Here is a 22138-nt window from a genome sequence, read left to right on the forward strand (position 1 = left end):
ATCGGAGCTCAATACCTCAAACCATGCTCCAAAGTGTAAATTGTCACAAACGTTCACACACATTCTAAAAATTACTTTAATTTCCATTGTTTTATTGAGGGAGCAGATTTCCTATAAGGGCAATGAAGAAAGAATCTGCACACTACAATCAATGAATTAGAAAATGATATCATCCATATGTGGCTTGCATTGGGTAGAGAAAAATGTCACTGTAAGTCCCAGTGTTTATTTTGTGAATAGGATATAAAAGAATCTATTCAAAGGCAGTGTAGCAATCCTTTTCCCATTATGGGTTATGATCCATTATGGGAAAAAGTTCTCTAACCGAGAGTGTGGCCTACGCCAACACTCCCATGAGTCTATCTCTATCTTCCTCATGTGAAAAGACACCTCTGCCCCCTTGTTTTAAGGAGGAGAGAGATAGACACATGGGAATGATGGCGTAGGCCACACTCCCGTACAAAAAACTACTTCCCATCCATTATTTTCTCTTTCTCGTACTTTATAGAGTTTTCTCACCATCTTTCCATTCCATGGACTTGGCTATACCATCTAATCTTTGTAATTGTTTTTAGGGTTTTTTACGATTACCACCCCAAAATCTTTACTATCTACTATTACCCTCCCAAAAACTTTCAAACAACTGTTACCCCCTCGATGCATACTAACCACTAAGCCCCCCCACCGTTACATTTCCGTAACGGTGGGGTTAATCGTGACAAAGTGTGTCGTTGTCACGAATTTTCTAGGACCAAAATGCCCTTTTTGGGGTGGTAATTGTAAAAAAAAAAAAAAAAAAAAAAAAAACCATTACCGTCCGTCTCCTCCTCTGCAACCCATCATCGTCCTTTCTTGAAAGTGACTTGCTCTTCGCGAGGGATTCTTTCTTCTATAATCTTCAAGCAGATTCATAACCACTTTGTATGTGTTGGACAAATGCACTCATCTCAATCATCTCAAGCGCTCCAGGCCTTCCTTCTAACCCTTGGCCATGGCCGGACTCCGTTTTATGCTTTCAAGCTTGTTCGCTCTGTCTGTCACCATTGCCGACCTCGACTATGCTCGGTTCATCTTCGATCACCTTCATTCCCCCAATGTCTACCTCTACACGGCCATGATTACGGCCTACGCTTCCAAGCCGATCACAGTCGGCACTTCTCTTGTCCGAACTATGATCCTTCGTGGTCGTTCTAAGCCCAATCATTTCATCTATCCCCAAGTCTTAAAATCTTCTTCGGGATCTACGAAACACGAGGGACTAAATCAATACATGCCCAGATTTTGAGATCGGGTTTTGGTGGGTACCAATTGTGCAAACTGCTCCTTGATTCTTATTCAAGGTTATGCTTGGACCTTGGAGCGCGGGAGTTGTTTGACGAAATGAGTGAACGAAATGTCGTGTCTTGGACGGCTATGATTTCAGCGTACGCACGGCTTGGATAGATTGGAAATGCTATTTTGCTTTTGAAGATATGCACGAGAGAGATGTTCCATCTTGGAATGTTGTTATAGCCAGTGCACTCAGAATGGGTGCATTTACAGAGGCAATCTCGCTCTTAAGAAGAATGATCGTTCTCGCAGGTCGGGACGAGAGGCCAAATCAGGTTACTGTTGTGTGCGCACTGTCGGCTTGTGATCATTTGGGCATGCTTCAGCTAGGTAAATGGATTCATGGACACATCTATAGGAACCACCTTGGCCCCAATTCCTTTGTCTCAAATGGTCTTGTGGATATGTATGGTAAATGTGGGAGTTTAAAGGAAGCAAGAAGGGTTTTTAATGAGACATCAGACAGAAGCTTGATTTCTTGGAATTCCATGATCAATTCCCTTGCACTCCATGGGCAAAAAGTGCAATTGCTGTGTTTGAGGAGATGATTGGTTGTGGAGGTGTAGTTCATCCAGACGGTATCACCTTTGTTGGTTTGTTGAATGGTTGTACTCATGGTGGATTGGTGGAGGAAGGTTGTAATTATTTCATTTCCATGACTCGGGATTATGGAATTGAGCCTCAAATTGAGCACTATGGATGTGTGATAGACCTTCTTGGTCGAGCTGGTCGCCTCAAAGAAGCCATGGAAGTTATCAGTAAGGACGGTGATGGGTTGCAGAGGAGGAAGAAGAAGAAGGAGAAGGAGGAGGAGGAGGACGGTGATGGGTTTTTTTTTTTTTTTTTACAATTACCACCAAAAAGGGCATTTTGGTCCTAAAAATTCGTGACAACGACACGCATCACGACTAACCCCCACTGCTACAGAAATGTAACGGTGGGGGTCGATTAGTGGTTAATATGCATCAAAGGGGGTAACAGTTGTTTGAAAATTTTTGGGGGTAATGGTAGATAGTAAAGATTTTGGGGTGGTAATTGTAAAAAACCCTTGTTTTTATGAGGAAATAAACTTAATTTTGCACTCTTGCTATTTAATGAGCACATGGTTAATTTGATGGACAAAATAGTAATTTCATGTTAAAAATAAAACATCACCCTTCTTCTTCTCCTAATGGTATGACAACAACCACCCTTTCCAAAGAAATATAAACAATTTATTCTAATAAATAGAATTACCAAATGGTTTTTTTTTCTTGAAATATTTATATTAACATAATCAAAACAATTTCAAATTTTTGACCAAAAATCTATTTGTTTGCTATTTCATAAATCAATCCAAATTAGAAATAGAAAATCATACCAAATCTAGCCTTATCTAACTGGTTCGTTCTCCGCTGGTGGGTCCTGATTATCTATTCAGCAATGGGCCATCTGCGAATTGGACCGTTCCTACGTAATAGCTCAGACCAAGCATAATAGAATCTGGGCCTGGAGGCTCAATACCCCAGTCATTTTAACAGTTGGGACCCACTCTTTTAGGTTTTTCTATAAAACCCATTGGTTCGCCCGTTACTCTTGGCGCTCACAATTCAGAACTCAGAAATGGCGGGAATGTAGCAGGGGAAACCCTAGATTGCTTCCGTTCTTCTCTCCGTCTAGAGATTCATCTTCCAACCTTTGAATCGAATTGAAACCAGAAAAAATGGATGACCCATTTGCCGAAATCAAGCACGACTGTGAGTATTCATCTTCTCAAGAAGAACGCCTTCGCCACGGTAGGTTTTGCGGTGAATCGGTAGCTGATCCTGAAGTTCCTTCCAGTGACAATTCAACCCAAATAGAAGGAATCCCGGTGGATTCCACCGGAATCATGATGTGCTCTCCACCGGAAACACCAAAAAGTCAATCGGACGAGTTTCTAACGCCGCCGGAAGAAAATCTTCTGATGAGCTCAGAGGAACAGACGATGAATCTTGCGGTCAGAGGAGCTGAGGATCATCACAAAAAGCTTAAAGCCAAAGGTGATGTTTCTACTGACCATGTTGGAACCGTTGATTTGGGTAAAAATAGTAATCCTCGGTTTTCACTGGAAAAATCTCCAACAGAGAAGGGTAAGGAGGTTTTACGATTGTCAGGGGAGTCTTCATCTGAAAGGCAGGGAATTACAGGGGTAATTTTGGGTGGGGCTGTAGCTCCTGCTTGTGGAGCTCGTGTAGACAATGTTGCAGGAAGATCCGATGACTCTGCTGCTTTGGGGGGAAATTTAGGGCTTTTGAAGCAAAAATTTGAGACTGCTAGTCTGCAATCTAGAGGAGTTGGTGGTGATATTCCTGTTAACAAGGAATCTGCTGGTAAAGGGTTTAAGGAGAATGCAACTAAGACGGTTGCACCATTGAAAGCAACTGGTAAGGACCCAGAGTTTGGTGTACACAAGGAAAAAGAAGTACGAAGCAATGGCGAGGGTGGTTCAAGTAAGAAGATCTCCCAGGGCCGGTCAACATGTAAAAATGCATCCAAGAATGTAAAGGGACGGCGTGAGCTGCCAGCTTCGATTCGTGGACTATTGCAGAATGCAGCTAAGCGTTTGCTTCCTGACAGCTCTTCCTCCGGAAACCAGTCTTTCGAGTCTCTTATAGCTACCATGGTCACACTTTCTGGAGAAAAGAATGCAACCATTGATCCAGGAAACGTTGACATTTTGGAAAAGGTTGAACAGCGGGGCATGACCTTCCCTCGGCCTCGATGGTGGCAACAGGAAAGGTTTGAAAGGGAAACGAGAAAGAGTTTTATGGATACCATGGTCACACCTTCTGGAGAAAAGAATGCAACCATTGATCCAGGAAACGTTGACATTTTGGAAACGGTTGAAACGAGAAAGAGTTTTATGGATACCATGGCCACACCTTCTGGAGAAAAGAATTCAACCAGTGATCTGGGAAAAGTTGACATTTTGGAAACGGTTGAACAGCGGGGCATGATATTCCCTCGGCCTAGATGGTGGCAACAGGAAAGGTTTGGAAAAGAAACAAGAAAGAAATTAGATGAAATGGCACAGAAGATTAGTAATAAGTAATTTTGAATTTTGAGAGCCATAGATGGGTACAAAACTGAAACTTTTGAAGCAGAGCCTACTGCTTTTGTAAGTAAATTTCTTTTGTTTAGTTTATGAGCTAAGGCCTTGTTCAAAGAATATAGGTAATATCTACTTTGTTTAATTAAAGTTCTAATGTCTTCATACAAAATAAAGTTCAAGAATCAACTGAACCGTTTAAACTGAAATCGTTTACTGAAATGGTTTTGGTTTGATTTTGACACAGCAACTATCCTTTATTTTGCCCAAGTTTCTGATGATTCCTCATTGCTGTAGCCTTTCGGCTTGAGGAAATTCCCAAGTCCCAACTTCTGAAGGAGCCATAATCCTTGCTGGTGCTTGAATGATGAGCCTGCCTGCATTTCAGTATGAGCCATGGTGGCAGAACTTGGACAGATAGATGAATGTTTGATGGTCCTATAACTAGCCATCTTTAGTTCAGGAGAAGAAACTGCTGGTTCTTTCCAAAGCCTCTAGTATGTGCAGTTGTAGGAACTTGGGTTAACAACATGGGAAAACCTTCTTAAATGTGGAAAGAGGATGAGTTGAAGGTCTTGAATGACTGAAACTACCCTTGGAAATGGTTGAGATGCACTTTTGAATTCTGATAACTGCAGAACTCCAGGATGAGTTGGTAGTTTAAAGGGTTTTTGGTTAAAGTAAAAAGAGGTAGGAGAGATCAGGAAAGCCTTCTTGAAGTTGTAGCATTTAAACAAGTAATTGTTTGAGGGATCTTTTGAAACACTAAGTATCATCCTGGGTCAAGGAAATATGTGGAATCAGTAACTCCAAAGCTGATAAGTCAAGTTTTATTTCAAACAAGTAATTGTTACATGAGACACAATGTTCCAAAGAGGGACATAGCATTGTAGCTAAGAGTAACGTGGCTAAGACAACAACCGCAGGAGAAAACATTGGAAGACCATAACTCCAAACGTAGGCAAGAAGCCACTGATCCACAACCAGCAATGTTCTCTTGTGGTTAACAAGACACAGATTCCTTTAGGTTTTAACTTTCACCAAATTGAATGAGTACCAATATATCCATTTTTAACTCAACCTGTATTAGCAAACTTACTTTGTTTAATTAAAGTTCTAATGGCGTCATACAAAATAAAGTTCTAACGGTAATGGATGGAATTATCAATTATGTCAAACAATCACTTTCCATTTCTACTTCAAGTTTCCTAACAAGCAAGGAAACAAGTGTAGGATGTAGATAGCATCTTGACATGGAATCCCTGAAAAGATCTGATTGTGGCCTTTAACCTGGCAGTTTAACTTCAGTAGCCATGCCTTTTTGGTGGCATTCCCATTCTTAAGGAATCATCTTAAAAAAATTGGAGAACCTTTTCAAAGAAAAATGATCTAAGATATTATTTTGAATGCCCAAAATTCCTTCACACTAATAAAAAAAACAAGCTATTAAATCCTATCTCAAATTTTATTTGCAAGGTAATTACTAAAATAAGTACACGTTGAACTCAACTCCTCAAGCTCTACACAAAACTTCCATTCCAATGCTGAGCAATATTACAAACTTCTGTCAGCCTATACAAAAAACAAGAAGAAAGAAAAGAAAAAAAGAAAAAAAAGAAAAAGAAAAAGAGAAAGACCCACACACCTCTATCACTTAACATTCCAAAAGTATCAACAGATCAGGATACTGATATCTAGGAATGTGGGGGAAAGGGGTGTGTGTGGGAGGTAAGAAAAAAACAACCCTGAAACTGCATTTACATATACTCCTCCATTATAGCATGCACAAAGCACTAACCATGGATGCTCTCTCCAGGTCCAGTAGAAGTGTATCTATATATGCTCTTGTTATTCCAAAAGTAGGATATGAGTATGCAATGTCATGGATGGATAACATTTGGGTGTACAACACTGCAAGTGCTTGCCTTTTGAGTGCTGAAACTTGATGTGGGTAGAAGCTCTGCCTGAAGGAAAGCACCATTGGATGGAATGTCCAATAGTAGATCTTGATCAGAACTGTCATCAGTGAACTGAAAAGAATCCAGCATGAGAGAGTTCCCATCATTAGGGAAAGTAAATAAGCTTCTTGGGCTGAAGCAATAGCCATCATTGTTGATTGGGTCCTTTGTATCATAGCCAACCTTTGTTACCCCTCTACTGGGGCTTTTCATAGTGGCTTTTGGTTCTGAAATATACAAGATATTTGTTAAAAAAATACTTTACGGTGTACATGCAAGGTTATAGCAACAGTTGATTGATAAAATACAGGTGATGGGATTATGGGAAAGCCTTGATGTATATTTTTCCTTCATAGGCTTGTCAGATCCAAGCATGCAATGTCCAAGGGTTTTAGAAGATTTAATTTTCTGAAGCTTTTAAATTCTTTTATCCCCACAAGGTGATGATAATCCTTTAAATTTTAGATCTCATAGCAAGACTTGATGTAGTTTCCTCACAACCCACGTAAAAGATAGTTGGACTGCATTCTTGTTGTCAAGTCCTTGACTCAACAGCTGCAGATCAATTTGATGACAAAACATTTAGATTTCAGAAACTTCAAACTACAGTGGATGGCAAAAGATTGTCTCCTTGACAGTTAACCTTTATTCCCTTTCTTTTTTGATAGTCATGGGAACTGTTAACTGTGACCCTTTCAGCTGCTCAAGTTTTCTCTAAAAGAAAGTTCAAGATGTCATGGTTGGTTTGCTTAGGGGCTTATATCCTGTCCCATAAAGGGACTGCTGATTGAACGATTTGAATAATATATCAGTATGTCCACTTAGAGAAATGAGGTTGTAGGCAACGTTTACTTATTTCATAAAAGTTGAAAGCAAACAAGAAAAACATACTACACAAGCCTAGTCATCTCAATGTAAATCTTAAGCTAATTATAAGAAAGGTACTGTAATACAGTATCCAAAAGAAGATAAAATAATCTGAGAGATTTGACCTCATAATGGTTGCAGCTATATGATTGTGTGAAGAAATGCAGAGAGTTGGTATAAAAACTGAGTTTACAAAGGTATAAAAAAGACAAATTTGGTAAACTGGGAAATGTATAACCTGGAAAGTCATGATTTTGGCCATCTCGTGGTCCTTTGCCAGGTAAAAAATCTTTTGACCCAGGGAGACTGATTCCGTTTCTCTCTCCCTTATCTTCCATAACCTTTTTACCTTTAACATCCTAGAGCCAAAAAAATAAAAAAAGAAAGAAAATAAGTAGAAAAAATACTTTTCATATAAACCAAATTAAACTAACATCATGGATATGATATCATAGAGTAATACCTTGAGCAGATTACACTGTTCTACCCATTTCGACTTTGCCAAATTGACTAACACAAGCCTCTTTAGAGTTTTACAGTCTTCAGTGTTCACTCCTGAAAAGGAGAGATCAAAGACCCCCTCTGCAAGCAATTGCTGGAAGGAAGATACATTCTCCTTGAATTGAGAGCTATCAAACATGCTTATGAGGCTGTACACATGATAACATGATACAAAAAATTAGTTTCGAATAATAAACTGTACTTTTAAATTTACAATGCACATATAAGATCACAGTATGGAAGGTTGTTCTCGTACAAAACTCTAGGAAATCAACATAAATTAATAAAATGGCCAGCAAGCACCAGAAATAAGTAATCAATCAGTATTCAGTTAGGTATTTCAATGTGTAAAATTACATAAATATTCCTTCAGTAAATACAGAAGAAGTGATACACTGTTTCTTACATTCCTAACAAAAAAACTATGTCAAATCATGTATTCATTTTCTTCTTTGCACCACCATAATCATAACAAAGATTTTATCAAGGGTGCTAACCTATCAGGAAGTCCGGCAGTATCCGCAGAAGGTAGATACTTCATCAATCGCTGTTGTTCTTCACGAGTCAAATGACCCATAAACTCTTCAAAGCTAACAACTTCCTACTCCAAACATGGACTGCAATCATGTGAGTTAAAGAACAACTCAAGATAAAATGGCATACTAGCAATTCCTGTTCCAACAATTGGTTTCCATAAAATACCCAATGGATGGAATTGTTAGATGCAGAACATCTATCCTGAACGAATAACTTCTTCATACAATTGTATAAAAAGTTTAGAAGCAAATTCTTACTTTTAGATCTAAGGATTTGAGGGGTGAGTTGCGATTTTGTAGAAGTTGTAATCTCTCAAAGAGAGATTTGTCCCTGCAATGTCAAAGACACCAAATTAATACTAGAGTCTAGAAGTAAGTTCATAAGAACGCTTAGCATCTGGCTGCTCTTATTATATGTGCTTATGTGGTTTATAGCTAAAACAAAACCCTATAACAGCTTTGATGTTGCATCCAGTGATGTCAAATGCGGAAAATTAACAAAAAAAATTGGGTTTGCTGTTTAAGTAAGCTAAAATTTCTGGTCAAGATTCATCCATTTCAAACAGCTTCTTCTTAGGTATTTTCAACTTCTGGCTTTTGTGGGAGATAAAATAAAGCATTTGATTGTTCTTTTAAACCATATTCAAAACAGAAAACAATACTTTTTATTTCTCAACCAAATATCTTTGAATATTGTCCCTAAACTTTGTACTAATTTCCATATGTTTCCTTTCCTTCCCATTCCTCCAAATATCCAAGATCAGTAACTAGATGTTTATACTTGTGCCTAAGCATTTTGCAATTCTTAATCCATCTATGAACACATGGATACACCTGGTTAAATTGGGGCCTTATTCTACCCGGGCATAACAGGTAAGCATCTGGGCCCATGCAACACACCTGTACTCGATTCTCCATTGTTGCTGAAAAACTAAAATGACTTATGATTAAGTTAATACACAATGACCAGTAAGTACCTTTTGGTATGCTCTAGTTGTATCCCTTGTCCAGTGGACTTCTTTGTTTTCTCATTGCTGATGCTTAGAAAAATTGTGCCTCTATCATCATTATGTACAGGAAGAGACGCAGAACCTGAATAAGCATCACTTATTGGGTTCGGTTTGTTATCTACTGAAAGAGAGCTGGCCTCAGATTCCTCCTCTCGAGCTGCCAAACCTGGGTGCTTGATGAGAACACCTCCATGTCCTATCTCTACAGAGACCATTGGGGTGTCACTTTCGAAAATTAAGTCCTCTTCCGAAGATCCAGAGAAGTTAGATGAAGCCTGCTGCTCATGTAAAATAGAGCATAGGTCTTTTGTAAGTTTTTCAACAGGAGATGGCTTGGGGCGACTCACGCAAGTCCTCTTTCTTGATGGCACCAGTGAATCCCACACAGGTGATTGGGCTGGTCCTGAAAAAGATTTAATTGGATTAAAGTGGGTAGATGTACTTAAGCAAAGTGTTTATACACTATGTGATAAAACCTGATCATGAGATCTTTGCTATAGTTTCTATAAGAATTAGAATCCTGCAAACAAGTTGTTCTGTCTACCAACTGATTATTACTTGGTTAAATGAGTGCCACAAAAGGGGAGACCCATGTCGAAAAGTGAAATTTTCATTCAGGGAGCAGTGAAACACAGTGGCTTTGCCTGAAAGAAAGTGAATGAAACAAATTTCATTTCATGTGTTCTTGTTGGTTAATTCCCACTCCAGATAGGATATCAATCTTTTATGTTTCATTCACGACATAGAGCTGTTCATCTGATTCTCCCCTCCAATAATGAAGTCCATTGTCAGCAACGAAGGCACACTGAACAATTATGCACGTAATGACTTACATCCTTTAAAACTTCCGCCTAAAAATATGAATGAATCTCAACATTAAGAGATAAGTATATTAGCTAAGAACCCACAAAACTTGAACGACAGTCCAACCTGTTAATTCAATTGCATCTGTACCATCAAACTGGGCACAGCTTTCAGAGTATGATATCGCTGATCCTGAACTTGATCTACTCACATCATCCTCCAGAACCTTCAGAAAGTTCTGGTCACATTCTGGAGCTTTGCCTTGCACTACCACATTATCATGAATCTGTTTTCTTTTTTCTAATCTCACATCTTTAGCCTTAATGGATATGCTTTTCACTTTTGGAACTCTGTACTCTTCAAGATCATCAGTTTCTATTCGGGCATGTAATGGGGTGTAGTTTGCAAGTGTTCCCTTCGTTCTCCATCGAGAACCACATGCATTGCACAGTACCGGCTTCTCTGGTGGTCCATTGCGCCAAAGAGGGGTGCCTGTTGCATTATTTGATTGTCAGAAATGAATTTAAAAAAAAATAAAAATTGGATCAAGAACAAAAAAGAACTGAGCCCTCCCATCCAAGTCTGAAAGCAAATATTACATAACTCTCAATAGCTTCATTTCCAAGTTCAAGAATAATTGCAATGTCATCTTACTGCGATTCCAATTTTCAACAGCCTAACACACAAATAGCTTCTTGTTACCATAGCTTTAAATGTAGAAAGCAAACTTCCATGGACATGCTTGAAGTTCGATTTGCAAGTAATTTGGGAGAAAAACAATGATTCCATGTCTAAAGACTTCATGCACTGATGCACACCACTGAACATCCCAAGTTCTCAAAGAATGTCTCTATTGCATAGCATGGCCAGGGCTGTTGCACATACACTGCTATGAAGGCCCACAAAGAGTGTATCAACTAGCACAGACTAGTAGTAACTCGAATAAAGCACCTACAGATATCTATTTCTCTGTTGCAAGACTGAATAATGTATAAATGCCATTGCACAGCATACAATCTTCAAATTTGTCTTTCCATTAAATACCATGGCCAGAACTGTAGCAAATATATGCCATAAAAGCACACATATAGGATATTTCATGCCACATGGCCCCATCTAGCATCTGACAAGTGGACAGGGGCAGCTTGAAAGTCTAGAGGAACCCTAGGATTCTAAACTGCAAAACTAAGTTACTCTGATCCTTTAAAGTGAAAATCTTTGAACAAATTTTTCTAGCAGTAACACTGTCAGTGTTCTAAGTCACGGATCTGTTGAGAACATCCAATGCTCGTAAAATTGCATTTCATTCATCATTAATCCTTAATAAAAATAAAATTAGTTAACAGCACATGTTGACAGCATAAACCAAGCACTAGAAATTTGACATAGAATAGCTCCAAGTTCTCAAGCCATGCATAAGGGTTCCCGTAGAGGTTATTTATTAGGCCTTGTATAGGTTGACAGAATGACAACTAACTCTACAATCACATTGGCATATGCTTCAGGCACAAAAGTTCAAAATTGACTAAGATGATGATCTGAACAATACCATACTGTAACTTCGGTTACAATGCATGTAGTGAGACTTGGCTAGCCAAACCAATTTAAACTCAGACTGTAAATCCACTTGCAAATAATTGACTTGGTGAAAAAGAAGAAATTGAAGATGTCTGATTGCTTTATTGAGATTAAGACAAGAGAACTGTCTACCCACCTGTCATTAACAAGCTTGAAATTTCTCAAGAGGAGGATCTCAAATGGAGACAGAAATGAGAAAGGACTCGAGAAGCAGACGGATTTCAGGAGGGATTTCCTCATTAGAGTGAAATGCACAAATGTGGCAGTTTGCTCACCCTGATGCATCAGTATTTGGTGAAGCTCCTATGTAAAAGATGTGTACATTTGATTCAGTTCTTCTCACACACCCCCCCCCTTTTTTCTTTAATATCATGCATAATGAACTCTTAAGTTGTACTCTTCTCAGTGGAGAGACCATATAAGAATTACAGTACCATCTGAGCATTTGAGGTTATTTTCAATAGATATTATGGTAATTTCTCTTCCTTATGAAACTATAATCCTACACTTTTATCAATATACACCTCTTTTTCATGTGTCGTTTTACATTTTTTAGTTTCATGAGTTGAACACTCCACATGGGCCTATGCCCATCACGTGCAGCACATAATGAGGAGAGAAAATGTGTTGAACACTATCCAGTCATGTGAGGTTACTTTCAGTAGATCTTGGGACAATGTCTATGCACTTATAGCTCCATACTTGTATTGAGAAACACCTCTCTTTGTGTTAAGAAAATAAGTACCTCTAAACTTCTTAAGTTTCCTAAAATCAACACTCTAACAGTAAACAATTGCACCGATCCCCAACCATTGCACCAAAGGATGAAGAGAGAAAATGCAGAAATTAAGTGAAATCAGACTGTTGAAAATGATGTACACAAGCTAAGGAATGAGGCCTGAATGAAATAAACCCCTCAATGAAAAGGTCTAAAAAGAAGACAAGGTGAAGATCTATTCTCGAGAGTTCAGCACATTAAACAAAGAAAGAACTGCAGCAGAACAATTTAAAGAACATCAAGGAACTAATAGCAAGTACTTAGGATGCTGCGGTACAATTCACAGATGAAAACAGAATAATGGGGGCTCTGAGTCAACCAAAAGGTTGATGCCAAAGCAAGATCATGTGGGCTGAAAGCTTAGCCTGAATGAATTTGCATTGTAACGATATAGTGCCAGCTGTCCCACTGATTCAGGTGTGCATCACTTCAACAGCAATATTTCCCAGTTTTTAGCAAAAATGGGAGAACTAAGAAACTGCCAAACAAATCCTCATTCTTCCCAAATTCATCTGAGGCTGAATCTTTCTATTTGGACCTTAACCAGTTCAAAGGAAATACTGAACATAAGTGTATTGGCATTGAAGATCACTCCCGGAAAATTCTTATTGTAATGAACAGAGTCTCCAAGAAAGGCATTTTGGGAGGACAAGTCTAGCAAACCACAAATAACAGACTTCTTTTCTAAGTGAGAAATTGCAGGGAATGACATTCACTGCTATGTGCACTTAATAGTTAGCTCTAAAACAATTGAATGGATAAGGGGGGGGGGGGGTCCTTCAGGTAGAGAACAGGTTTGGTACAATGAAGTGGATGGTTATTAAATGATTTAAGAAATCACTGAATTTAACTATTTCAGAAAATAGATAGAACACCAGAAATGATTTAGGAGGAAAATGAAAGTTAATGTTCAGAAGTCATCATTGAGTGTACCAACTCTACCAGAGGCCAGAAGAGCATGAAACTCGGGAGATTACTCCGAAGAATTCTTTTAGAAGCTGTACAGGATTTTAAACATGGGTTCACCAAAGTGCATTTGTTCTAAAAGAACAATCAAATTTGACCTCTAGGAACCACAGAGAATTGGTAAAAGAAAATCTAACAGAATAGAGGGTATGACTCAGTATGGTTCAATAGCTATCGTTTAGGCAAAAACACCCATCTGAGCAGGGGAGAACAAAATGAATCAAACGATAGATTCTTAAAACCACCATTTTCACTGTTGTCTGAAATATTACTAGCACAAATGCAAGAAGGGACTAGATGTTCAGAAGAACATAAACACACCAAAGAACTGGGAAAAAACAGAAAGGAGACCAAAATCAATTCCACACACAAATTCATACAAGTATAAGCATTCAAAAAGAAATAAAAGGCTTTCGATAGGATTCTTCCCATTCAATAAAGTTAAGAAAGGAAATTAATTAAGAAGAAAACAAAAAACACATATTTCCCCATATCCTTATTGTTCTTCTTGTTCAAACCAGTTCTCATTGAAATATAATAGCATGTTGGCCTGTTCTTCCATGGAATTACATATTGATCCAAATTCACAAAGTCCACTTATGAACGAGAAAAAGAGAGGAGAAAATCCAATATTTTCTTAATTATTCAGTAAAAAAAAATATCGAGCGACCACGGAAAACGAACATAGACTCACTTGTAACGCCACAGTGGTAGCAAGGCCCTTGCTTAACCATGCCTCTCTCCCCACCTTATCTCCAAACAAAGATTCAAAAAAACAAAAAAAATGGAGGAAAAAAACACTGATTTTCTTGCCAAAAAAATGGGGAAAAAAAAAACGCTAATTCTCTTCAACCCCCTTAAGCGAAAATTACTGGGTCTGGAAGCCTTTCTGCTAAAACCCAAGTAGAGTTTGCAGAAGAAACCAAAAACCCATATAGAACTTTAAAAAAAAAAAAAAGGTGTCTTTCAGACCCAGGAAAATCACATAAAAATAGCAGAATCAACGAAAAATCAGATGGATTGAAATGGGTGTCTAGCCGGGGAATCTGTCAAAAAAATCCAATGGAAGAGAAAAGACCTTTAAAAGGAATCCTATTACAGGGGGAGAAAGGAAGGTGGAATGAAGGTTGGTTCTATGACCTCTTCTTGTTGTTGCTCTCTATTGTATATAGAGTAAATGTTCAGCTTTCATTGCTTTATTTTGATGTTAAGAAAATCTTTCAATTTCTTTCCTTTTATTAAAAAAAATCATTTTTTCTTAATTCTATAATTGAGTAGGGGTAGAGGTATTGTTGACTCTGGATTTTTCTGATTTTGTTTTCAAAACCCACAAAAAAATGTAAAAATTGAGAGAAATAAAAAAGGAAAAATAAAAAACAAAGCTAGAATAGAATTGATACAACAAAGAAGAAACAATCAAGGTGAAATTCATTCATTTATTTCTGAAGGCAAATTAAACCATGAAGACTAAAGGGGGGAGAAAAAAATAATTCTTCTGTACCTGACTGTGATGTTTTAGGGTGGGGTGGGGGAGGGGGAGAATTCTTTATTTTTTGTTTTATATTTTTTACTTTATGGAGTTTTATTATTATTATTATATATATTTTTTATTTTTTTATTTTATTTTATTTTTGTGAATCTAGCTGAAAGTGTGTTTTTTGATATGTATAGATGAAACAGTAAAGCAATTCTTCACCCAAAAAAAAAAAAAAACAGTAAAGCAATTGAAGTATTGAACACACTGATGATACTCTGCATCACAGATACACATCAATCCCTATGCATGAATGATCAATACCTTTGATCTTATGGGGCCTCTTCTAAGGTAGGCAATTAAACAAGGGATCATACTGCTCCTGATCATGTCAATCCTCATGTGGGCCACACTTTAGATAAGCAACTAGACCCAAAATCATCCTTCTCCAAGGATTTTTGACCCTCTGATACAGTGACTCTATTTCAATCAGTTAATCACATTTTAATTTAGCTATCCATGATGCACTGCTGTACCAACTCCTATGTTGCTCATGTCCATTTTGTTGTATTGCCTAAGATTTTTTTATTTTTTATTTTTATAATAAAATTTTGGAAGAATGTTCTCTGTGCCGCAACGCAGGCTACACCCAGGCACATGGGCAGCCTGTGCAAGGGACATGGTGATCATTACGTGCACCTCTATATGTCTGGGCCCAGCCTGCACTGGAGCACAAAGAACATTCTCCCAAAATTTTATTAACAATGGAACAAAATTCCAGAACAGTCTACAAAAAGATGTTAGTGTATATTACATATCTAGTCAGACCACCTAGGTGGGTCCCACAAAACACATACATAAGTACATAGCTGCTTGGCTTTCGGTCACCATTTCTATATTTTCTGTTTGAAACTTTGAATAGAAAATTGAAAAGAAAACAAAAAAATAAAAAGAAACCGTCTTTAACAGGGTAGGAACTAGGAAGAAAACCTCAATTTCCGGTACAACCAATGACCAATTTTCAGTTATTTATATTTCCTATAATGCACAGCCACAAAATAGTGAAATGACAGAAACACCCTTATTTCCAATTTTTTGAAGTTCCAATTATGACTGCACCAACAACCCATCCCATTAATCATAATTGGAATCACCTCTTCGTCGTGGGGTGTTTGATGGTGGTGGGATGGATACGAGGATAATAAAAAGTAATTTTTACCATTAATTAAATAGGGAGAGATAATGGTGACGATTAGATATTAGTAGTTTTAACCATTAATCAAATAAGGAGAGATAAAGATGAAAGAAAATTTCTCCAGTAAGAATTATTGTGGTGGTGGTACTATAACTAACTATTAAGCCTTTGTTTAAGGATTATTTGAGGGAAATGTCTGAATATACTTATCAGTTTGAACTTGTAAGGGAATGGAAGAAAGGAAATACATCAGGTGATTAGATTCATCTAATGTCAAAAGGATTCTGTCCAGCATCCTGCCTGGGCTACATGTGCAATGTCGGATTTGGTGAGGCGTGAAAAAATCGCCTCACCCCTGCTCGGACAGGGATGAAACAGTCTTTTCACACCTCACTGTGTCTGGCGTTACACATGCAGCCTGGGCTGGGTGTTAGACAGGAGCCGAGTCCCATCTAATGGCTTTTATGTTGATCTTGTATGCCTAGGCTGATCAATGGACCTTGCTTACTCGCTAACAAAATAAGGATAACCCATTACCACAAAATTGAGGAATTATACAATAATCTAATTAGTTCATTTTATGAAAAATGATGTACACATTGCCTTCTCATACTCTCTCCTCCCAGACATTCCATGATACTCTCTTTCTTCCCTGACCATTTGAACCCTCTATACACGAACCATGAGGGCACCACGTCTCATGTGCCCATTGGCTTGAATCAATTTCGGTCTAGAAATGAGTGAGATCAAAACCCTAAATATGGACCCTTCTTACGTAATAGCTCAGCCCTAGCATAATAGAAAGAATCAGGGCTTGGAGGTTCAATACCCCTGGACCTTTATCCGCTGCTGTAACTGCAACGCTGCTGTGCGCATCGTGCGGTGCAGCAGCGGCCATGTGTGCCCAGTACCCTCAGCCATTTTAACAGTTGGGACTTGAGACCCACTCTTTTAGGTTTTTCTATAAAACCCATTGGTTCGCCCGTCAGTCTTGTCGTTCACAATTCAGAACTCAGAAATGGCGGGAAAGGTGCAGGGGAAACCCTAGATTGCTTCCGTTCTTCTCTCCCTCTGGAGATTCACCTTCCAACCTTTGAATCGAATCGAAACCAGAAAAAATGGATGACCCATTTGCCGAAATCAAGGACGACTGTGAGTATTCATCTTCTCAAGAAGAACGCCTTCGCCACAGTAGGTTTTGCAACGAATCGGGAGCTGATCCTGAAGTTCCTTCCAGCGACGATTCAACCCAAAGAGAAGGGATCCCGGTGGACTCCATTGGAATCGTGATGTGTTCTCTACCGGAAACTCCAAAAAGTCAATCGGACGAGTTTCTAACGCCGCCGGAAGAAAATCTTCTGATGACCTCAGAGGAACATATGATGAATCTTGCGGTCAGAGGAGCTGATGATCATCACAAAAAGCTTAAAGCCAAAGGTGATGTTTCTACTGACCATGTTGGAACCGTTGATTTGGGTAAAAATAGTGATCCTCGGTTTTCACTGGAAAAATCTCCAGCAGAGAAGGTTAAGGAGGTTTTAGGATTGTCGGGGGAGTCTTTATCTGAAAGGCAGAGAATTACAAGGGCAATTTTGGGTAGGGCTGGAGCTCCTGCTTGTGGAGCTCGTGTAGACAATGTTGCAGGGCGATCCGGTGACTCTGCTTGTGGGCTGGAGCTCCTGCTTGATTTAGGGCTTTTTAAGCAAAAATGTGAGACTGTTAGTATGCAATCCGGAGGAGTTGGTGGTGATATTCCTGTTGACAAGGAATCTGCTAGTACAGGGTTTAAGGAGAATGCAACTAAGGGGGTTGCATCATTGAAGACAACTGATAAAGACACAGAGTTTGGTGTACACAAGGAAAAAAAAGTACGCAGTAATGGCGAGGGAGATTCAAGTAAGAAGGTCTCCCAGGGCTGGTCAACATGTAAAAATGCATCCAAGGATGTGAAGGGACGGCGTGAACTGCCTGCTTCGATTCGTGGGCTAATGCAGAATGCAGCTAAGCGTTTGCTTCCTGACAGCGCTCCTTCAGAAAATCAATCTTTCGAGTCTCTTATGGATACACTGGTTACACTTTCTGGAGAAAAGAATGCAACCAGTGATCCGGGAAACATTGACATTTTGGAAACGGTTGAACGGCGGGGCATGATATTCCCTCGGCCTCGATGGCGGCAAAAGTAACGGTTTGAAAGACAAACGAGAAAGAATTTTATATGAAATGGCACAGAAGATTAGTAATAAGTAATTTTAAATTTTGAGAGCCATAGATGGTTAAAAACTGAAACTTTTGAAGCAGAGCCTACTGCTTTTGTAAGTAAATTTCTTTGTTTCTATAAGAGAAACTTGTTTTGCTTATGAGGTAAGGCCTTGTTTAAAGAATTAGGTAGTATCACTGAATATAACTTTGTTCTTTGTAGATCTTGTATCGGAGAAAAATGATTGTTTAATCTCCATTTTTCTTTTTTTTGCTTTAATAACATAAAAAATCTTCAGTTCCATCATTGAAAGCTTGAAGGTAGAGGGTAAAAGAGGGGAAAGAACCTTAATTTCCATATTATTGCCTGGAACAAAATTCACTCTTGATTCTATAGATCTCGAATTGAATTTGACTGGAAAAAAAAAAAAAAAAAAAAAACTGATTGAGCTTTTGTCATCTCACCGAGCTTGAGATGATGATAAGATAGTTATAAAATTATACTAAACCAGTGATTTTGATTCAGAGGTGTGGTCCTCGTGGACTTTCCAGTTCCCTGGCTGCAGAAGCCTACTCATTTACAAATAGATCATCACTTATTCGTAAGATTGCATGAAAAAGAATGATGATATTCCAATGGAGAGTGACACAAGGAGATGAATGCAGCACACGATGTCACGGTGGTCCAGTCCACACCTCAAAAGATGAACCTATTTGGGGGTGGGGGTAGGGGGGTAGGGGTTCCCTTCCCTGCTTATAAGTCCTAAGGCCTTCCCTGCCCCATGGAAAGGTTGCCCATGTGGGATTGGAGAGAGAGGGGTGGGGAGAGTTTTATGAGACTGACAGCAGGTTATGATGAGCTTAACTGCAGTTACAATATCTAGCAATGCTAGAACTAGTTGTTTGTTGACGATTTTATGGAGGATCACCGGATATATTAGCCCTTAACATGAGTTGGCAGAAGTAACAAAGGTCATCACCACCAGAAAAATTAGTGATAGAGTTAATTATTAACCAAGCATGGCGTGATAATAGCAAGTACTGGGTTTTCTTGTGCATCAATGGCACCTATTCCCCAGCTGCGGAAACCTCATTCGCAAAATGATCACCAGTTACTTGAAAGTCTGCATGGAGAAGAACAAGGTATTCCCACCATGGAAAGTGACACACGGGAGTGAACTGCATTATGGGTGAGGATGAGCCCAACCACAGCTAAAATGGTTACCACTGGAAGATCAAGCAATTTTTTGATGATTTTTGAGGAGGATCACTATTGGGCATAGCCCTCAACAGGTAATATCACCTCCAGAGGATTCAATGATAGAAGATGGCTGGGTGCAAGGTTCTAATGGAGAATCATCCATACAAGTTGAGTGTAATATGGCCAAAAATTGCCCAAGTTTCTGATGATTCTCATTGCTGTAGCCTTTGGGCTCGAAGGAATTCCCAACTTCTGGAGGAACCATAATCCTTGCTGTTGCTTGAGTGATGAGCCTGCCTGCATTTCAGTATGTGCCATGGTGGCAGAACTTGGAGAGATAGATGAATGTCTGATGGTCCCATAACTAGCCATCTTTAGTTCAGGAGCAGAGACTGCTGGTTCTTTCCAAAGCCTCTAGTAAGTGCAGTTGTAGGAACTTGAGTTGAGAACATAAGAAAACCTCCTTAAATGTGAAAAGAAGATGAGTTGAAGGCTTGAATGACTGAAACTACCCTTGGAAATGGTTGAGATGCACTTCTGAATTCTTTAACTGCAACACGCCAGGATGAGTTGGTAGTCTAAAGGGTTTTTGGTTCAAGTTAAATAGAGGTAGACAGGATCAGGAAAGCCTTCTTGAAGTCTGTAGCATTCAAACAAGTAATTGTTTGAGGGATCTTTTGAAACACCAAGTATCATCCTGAGTCGAGGAATATATGGGGAATCAGGCAAACTCCAAAGCTGACAAGTCAAGTTTTATTTCAAACAAGTAATTGTTCCATGAGACACAATGTTCCAAAGAGGGACATAGCAATGTAGCTAAGAGTAAGGTGGCTAAGACAACAACCTCAAGAGATAACATTGAAGACCACAACTCCAAACGTAGGCAAGAAGCCACTGATCCACAACCAGCAATGTTCTCTTGTGGCTAACAAGACAGATTCCTTCAGGTTTTAACTCCCACCAAATTGAATGAGTACCAGTATATCTATTTTTTCCTTGACCTGTAGTAGCAACTTGACATGGAATCCCTGAAAAGATGTGATTGTGGCCTCTAACTTGGCAGTTTAACTTCAGCAGCCATGCCTTTTTGGTGGCATTCCCATTCTTAAGGAATCATCTTAAAAAAATTGGAGAACCTTTTCAAAGAAAAATGATCTAAGATATTATTTTAAATGCCCAAAATTCCTTCACACTATTAAAAAAGCGAGCTATTAAATCCTATCTCAAAGTTTATTTGCAAGGTAATTTACTAAAATAAGTACATGTTGAACTCATCTCCTCAAGCTCTAGACAAAACATCCATTGCAATGCTAAGCAATATATTACAAACTTCTGTCAGCCTATACAGAAAACAAGAAGGAAGGAAAAAAAAAAAAAGGAAAAAGAGAGAAAGACCCACACACCTCCATCGCTTTATGTTCCAAAAGTATCAACAGATGAAGATATTGATAGGAATGTGGTGGGAAGGGGGGGGGGTGTGGGAGGTAAGAAAAAAAACAACCCTGAAACTGCATTTACATATACTCCTCCATTGTAGTATGCAAAAAGCACTGACCATGGATGCTCTCTCCAGGTCCAGCAGAAGTGTATCTACATACGCTCTCGTTATTCAAAAAATAAGATATGAATATGCAATGTCATGGATGGATAACATTTGGGTGTACAACACTGCAAGTGCTTGCCTTTTGAGTGCTGAAACTTGATGTGGATAGAAGCTCTGCCTGAGGAAAAGCACCATTGGATGGAATGTCCAATAGTAAATCTTGATCAGAACTGTCATCAGTGAACTGAAAAGAATCCAACATGAGAGAGTTCCCATCATTAGAGAAAGTAAATAAGCTTCTTGGACTGAAGCAATAGCCATCATTGTTGATTGGGTCCTTTGTATCATAGCCAGCCTTTGTTACCCCCCTCTTGGGGCTTTTCATAGTGGCTTTTGGTTCTGAAATATACAAGATATTTGTTAAAAAATTACTTTACGGAGTACATGCAAGGTTATAGCAACAGTTGCTTTATAATTTACAGGAGATCATTTTTATTTTTTATTCATAGGCTTGTCGGATCCAAGCATGCAAGTATAAATGTCCAAGGATTTTAAAGGGTTTAATTTTCTGAAGCTTTTAAATTCTTCTATTCCCACAGGGTCATAATAATCCTTTAAATTTTATATCTCACAGCAAGACTAGATGTATTTTCCTCACAACCCATGCAAAGGATAGTTGGATTGCATTCTTGTTGTCAAGTCCTTGACTCAATAGCTGCAGATAAATTTGATGACAAAACATTTAGATTTCAGAAACTTCGAACTACAGTGGACGGCAAAAGATTGTCTCCCTGACTGTTAACCTTTATTCCCTTTCTTTTTTGATAGTCATGGAAACTGTTAACTTTGATCCTTTCAGCTGGCTCAAGTTTTCCCTAGGCCCCCTTTGTTTGATGGGGAGGATGGGGTGGGAATGTTGTGGGACTGGTCCAGTCCCACAGTGTAGTGGGTCGGGGAACAAGGGTGGGACTTTTACTTTTTGCATGAACAGTAACCAATGTCCTTCGTTTTTTGTAGGATTTTCAAGTGCCATGTCAGCAGACAAAGATTTAACGCTGTTCCCTGAGCTCTTGTATGTTCACCACCCAGGTTAAACAAACAAGGTTGGGGTGGGATTATGAAGTGCCACATC

The 22138-nt window shown here is 38.8% G+C and overlaps 2 protein-coding genes and 1 pseudogene across 7 annotated transcripts in view; 2 read left to right on the forward strand and 1 right to left on the reverse strand.

The window, feature by feature from the left end:
* The first annotated feature begins 203 nt into the window (after positions 1-203).
* Positions 204-3020, forward strand: LOC122665952 (annotated as a pseudogene).
* Positions 2918-18289, forward strand: LOC122665383. The gene is made up of 2 exons (XM_043861530.1): positions 2918-3825; positions 17997-18289. The coding sequence occupies exons 1-2, from the start codon at positions 3032-3034 to the stop codon at positions 18247-18249; spliced, it is 1047 nt and encodes a 348-aa protein (XP_043717465.1). The 5' UTR covers positions 2918-3031; the 3' UTR covers positions 18250-18289.
* The window catches only part of LOC122665379 (GATA transcription factor 26-like), a 42936-nt gene continuing 26634 nt past the window's right edge, over positions 5837-22138 (reverse strand). For 2 of the 6 annotated variants that reach the window (XM_043861515.1, XM_043861514.1), the window contains one exon: positions 20927-21405. In XM_043861515.1, the coding sequence (XP_043717450.1) occupies positions 21101-21405 (305 nt within the window). In that variant the 3' untranslated portion in view covers positions 20927-21100. Of the gene's footprint in view, positions 6585-6869; positions 6913-7462; positions 7584-7687; positions 7875-8222; positions 8327-8519; positions 8593-9238; positions 9675-10201; positions 10568-14091; positions 14476-20926; positions 21406-22138 lie in introns of those variants that run through there. The other 4 variants (XM_043861518.1, XM_043861516.1, XM_043861517.1 and 1 more) reach the window with 4 other exon arrangements.

The sequence above is a fragment of the Telopea speciosissima genome, chromosome 6 (genome assembly GCF_018873765.1).
Source record: "Telopea speciosissima isolate NSW1024214 ecotype Mountain lineage chromosome 6, Tspe_v1, whole genome shotgun sequence".
In the NCBI taxonomy this organism is placed as follows: Eukaryota; Viridiplantae; Streptophyta; class Magnoliopsida; order Proteales; family Proteaceae; genus Telopea; species Telopea speciosissima.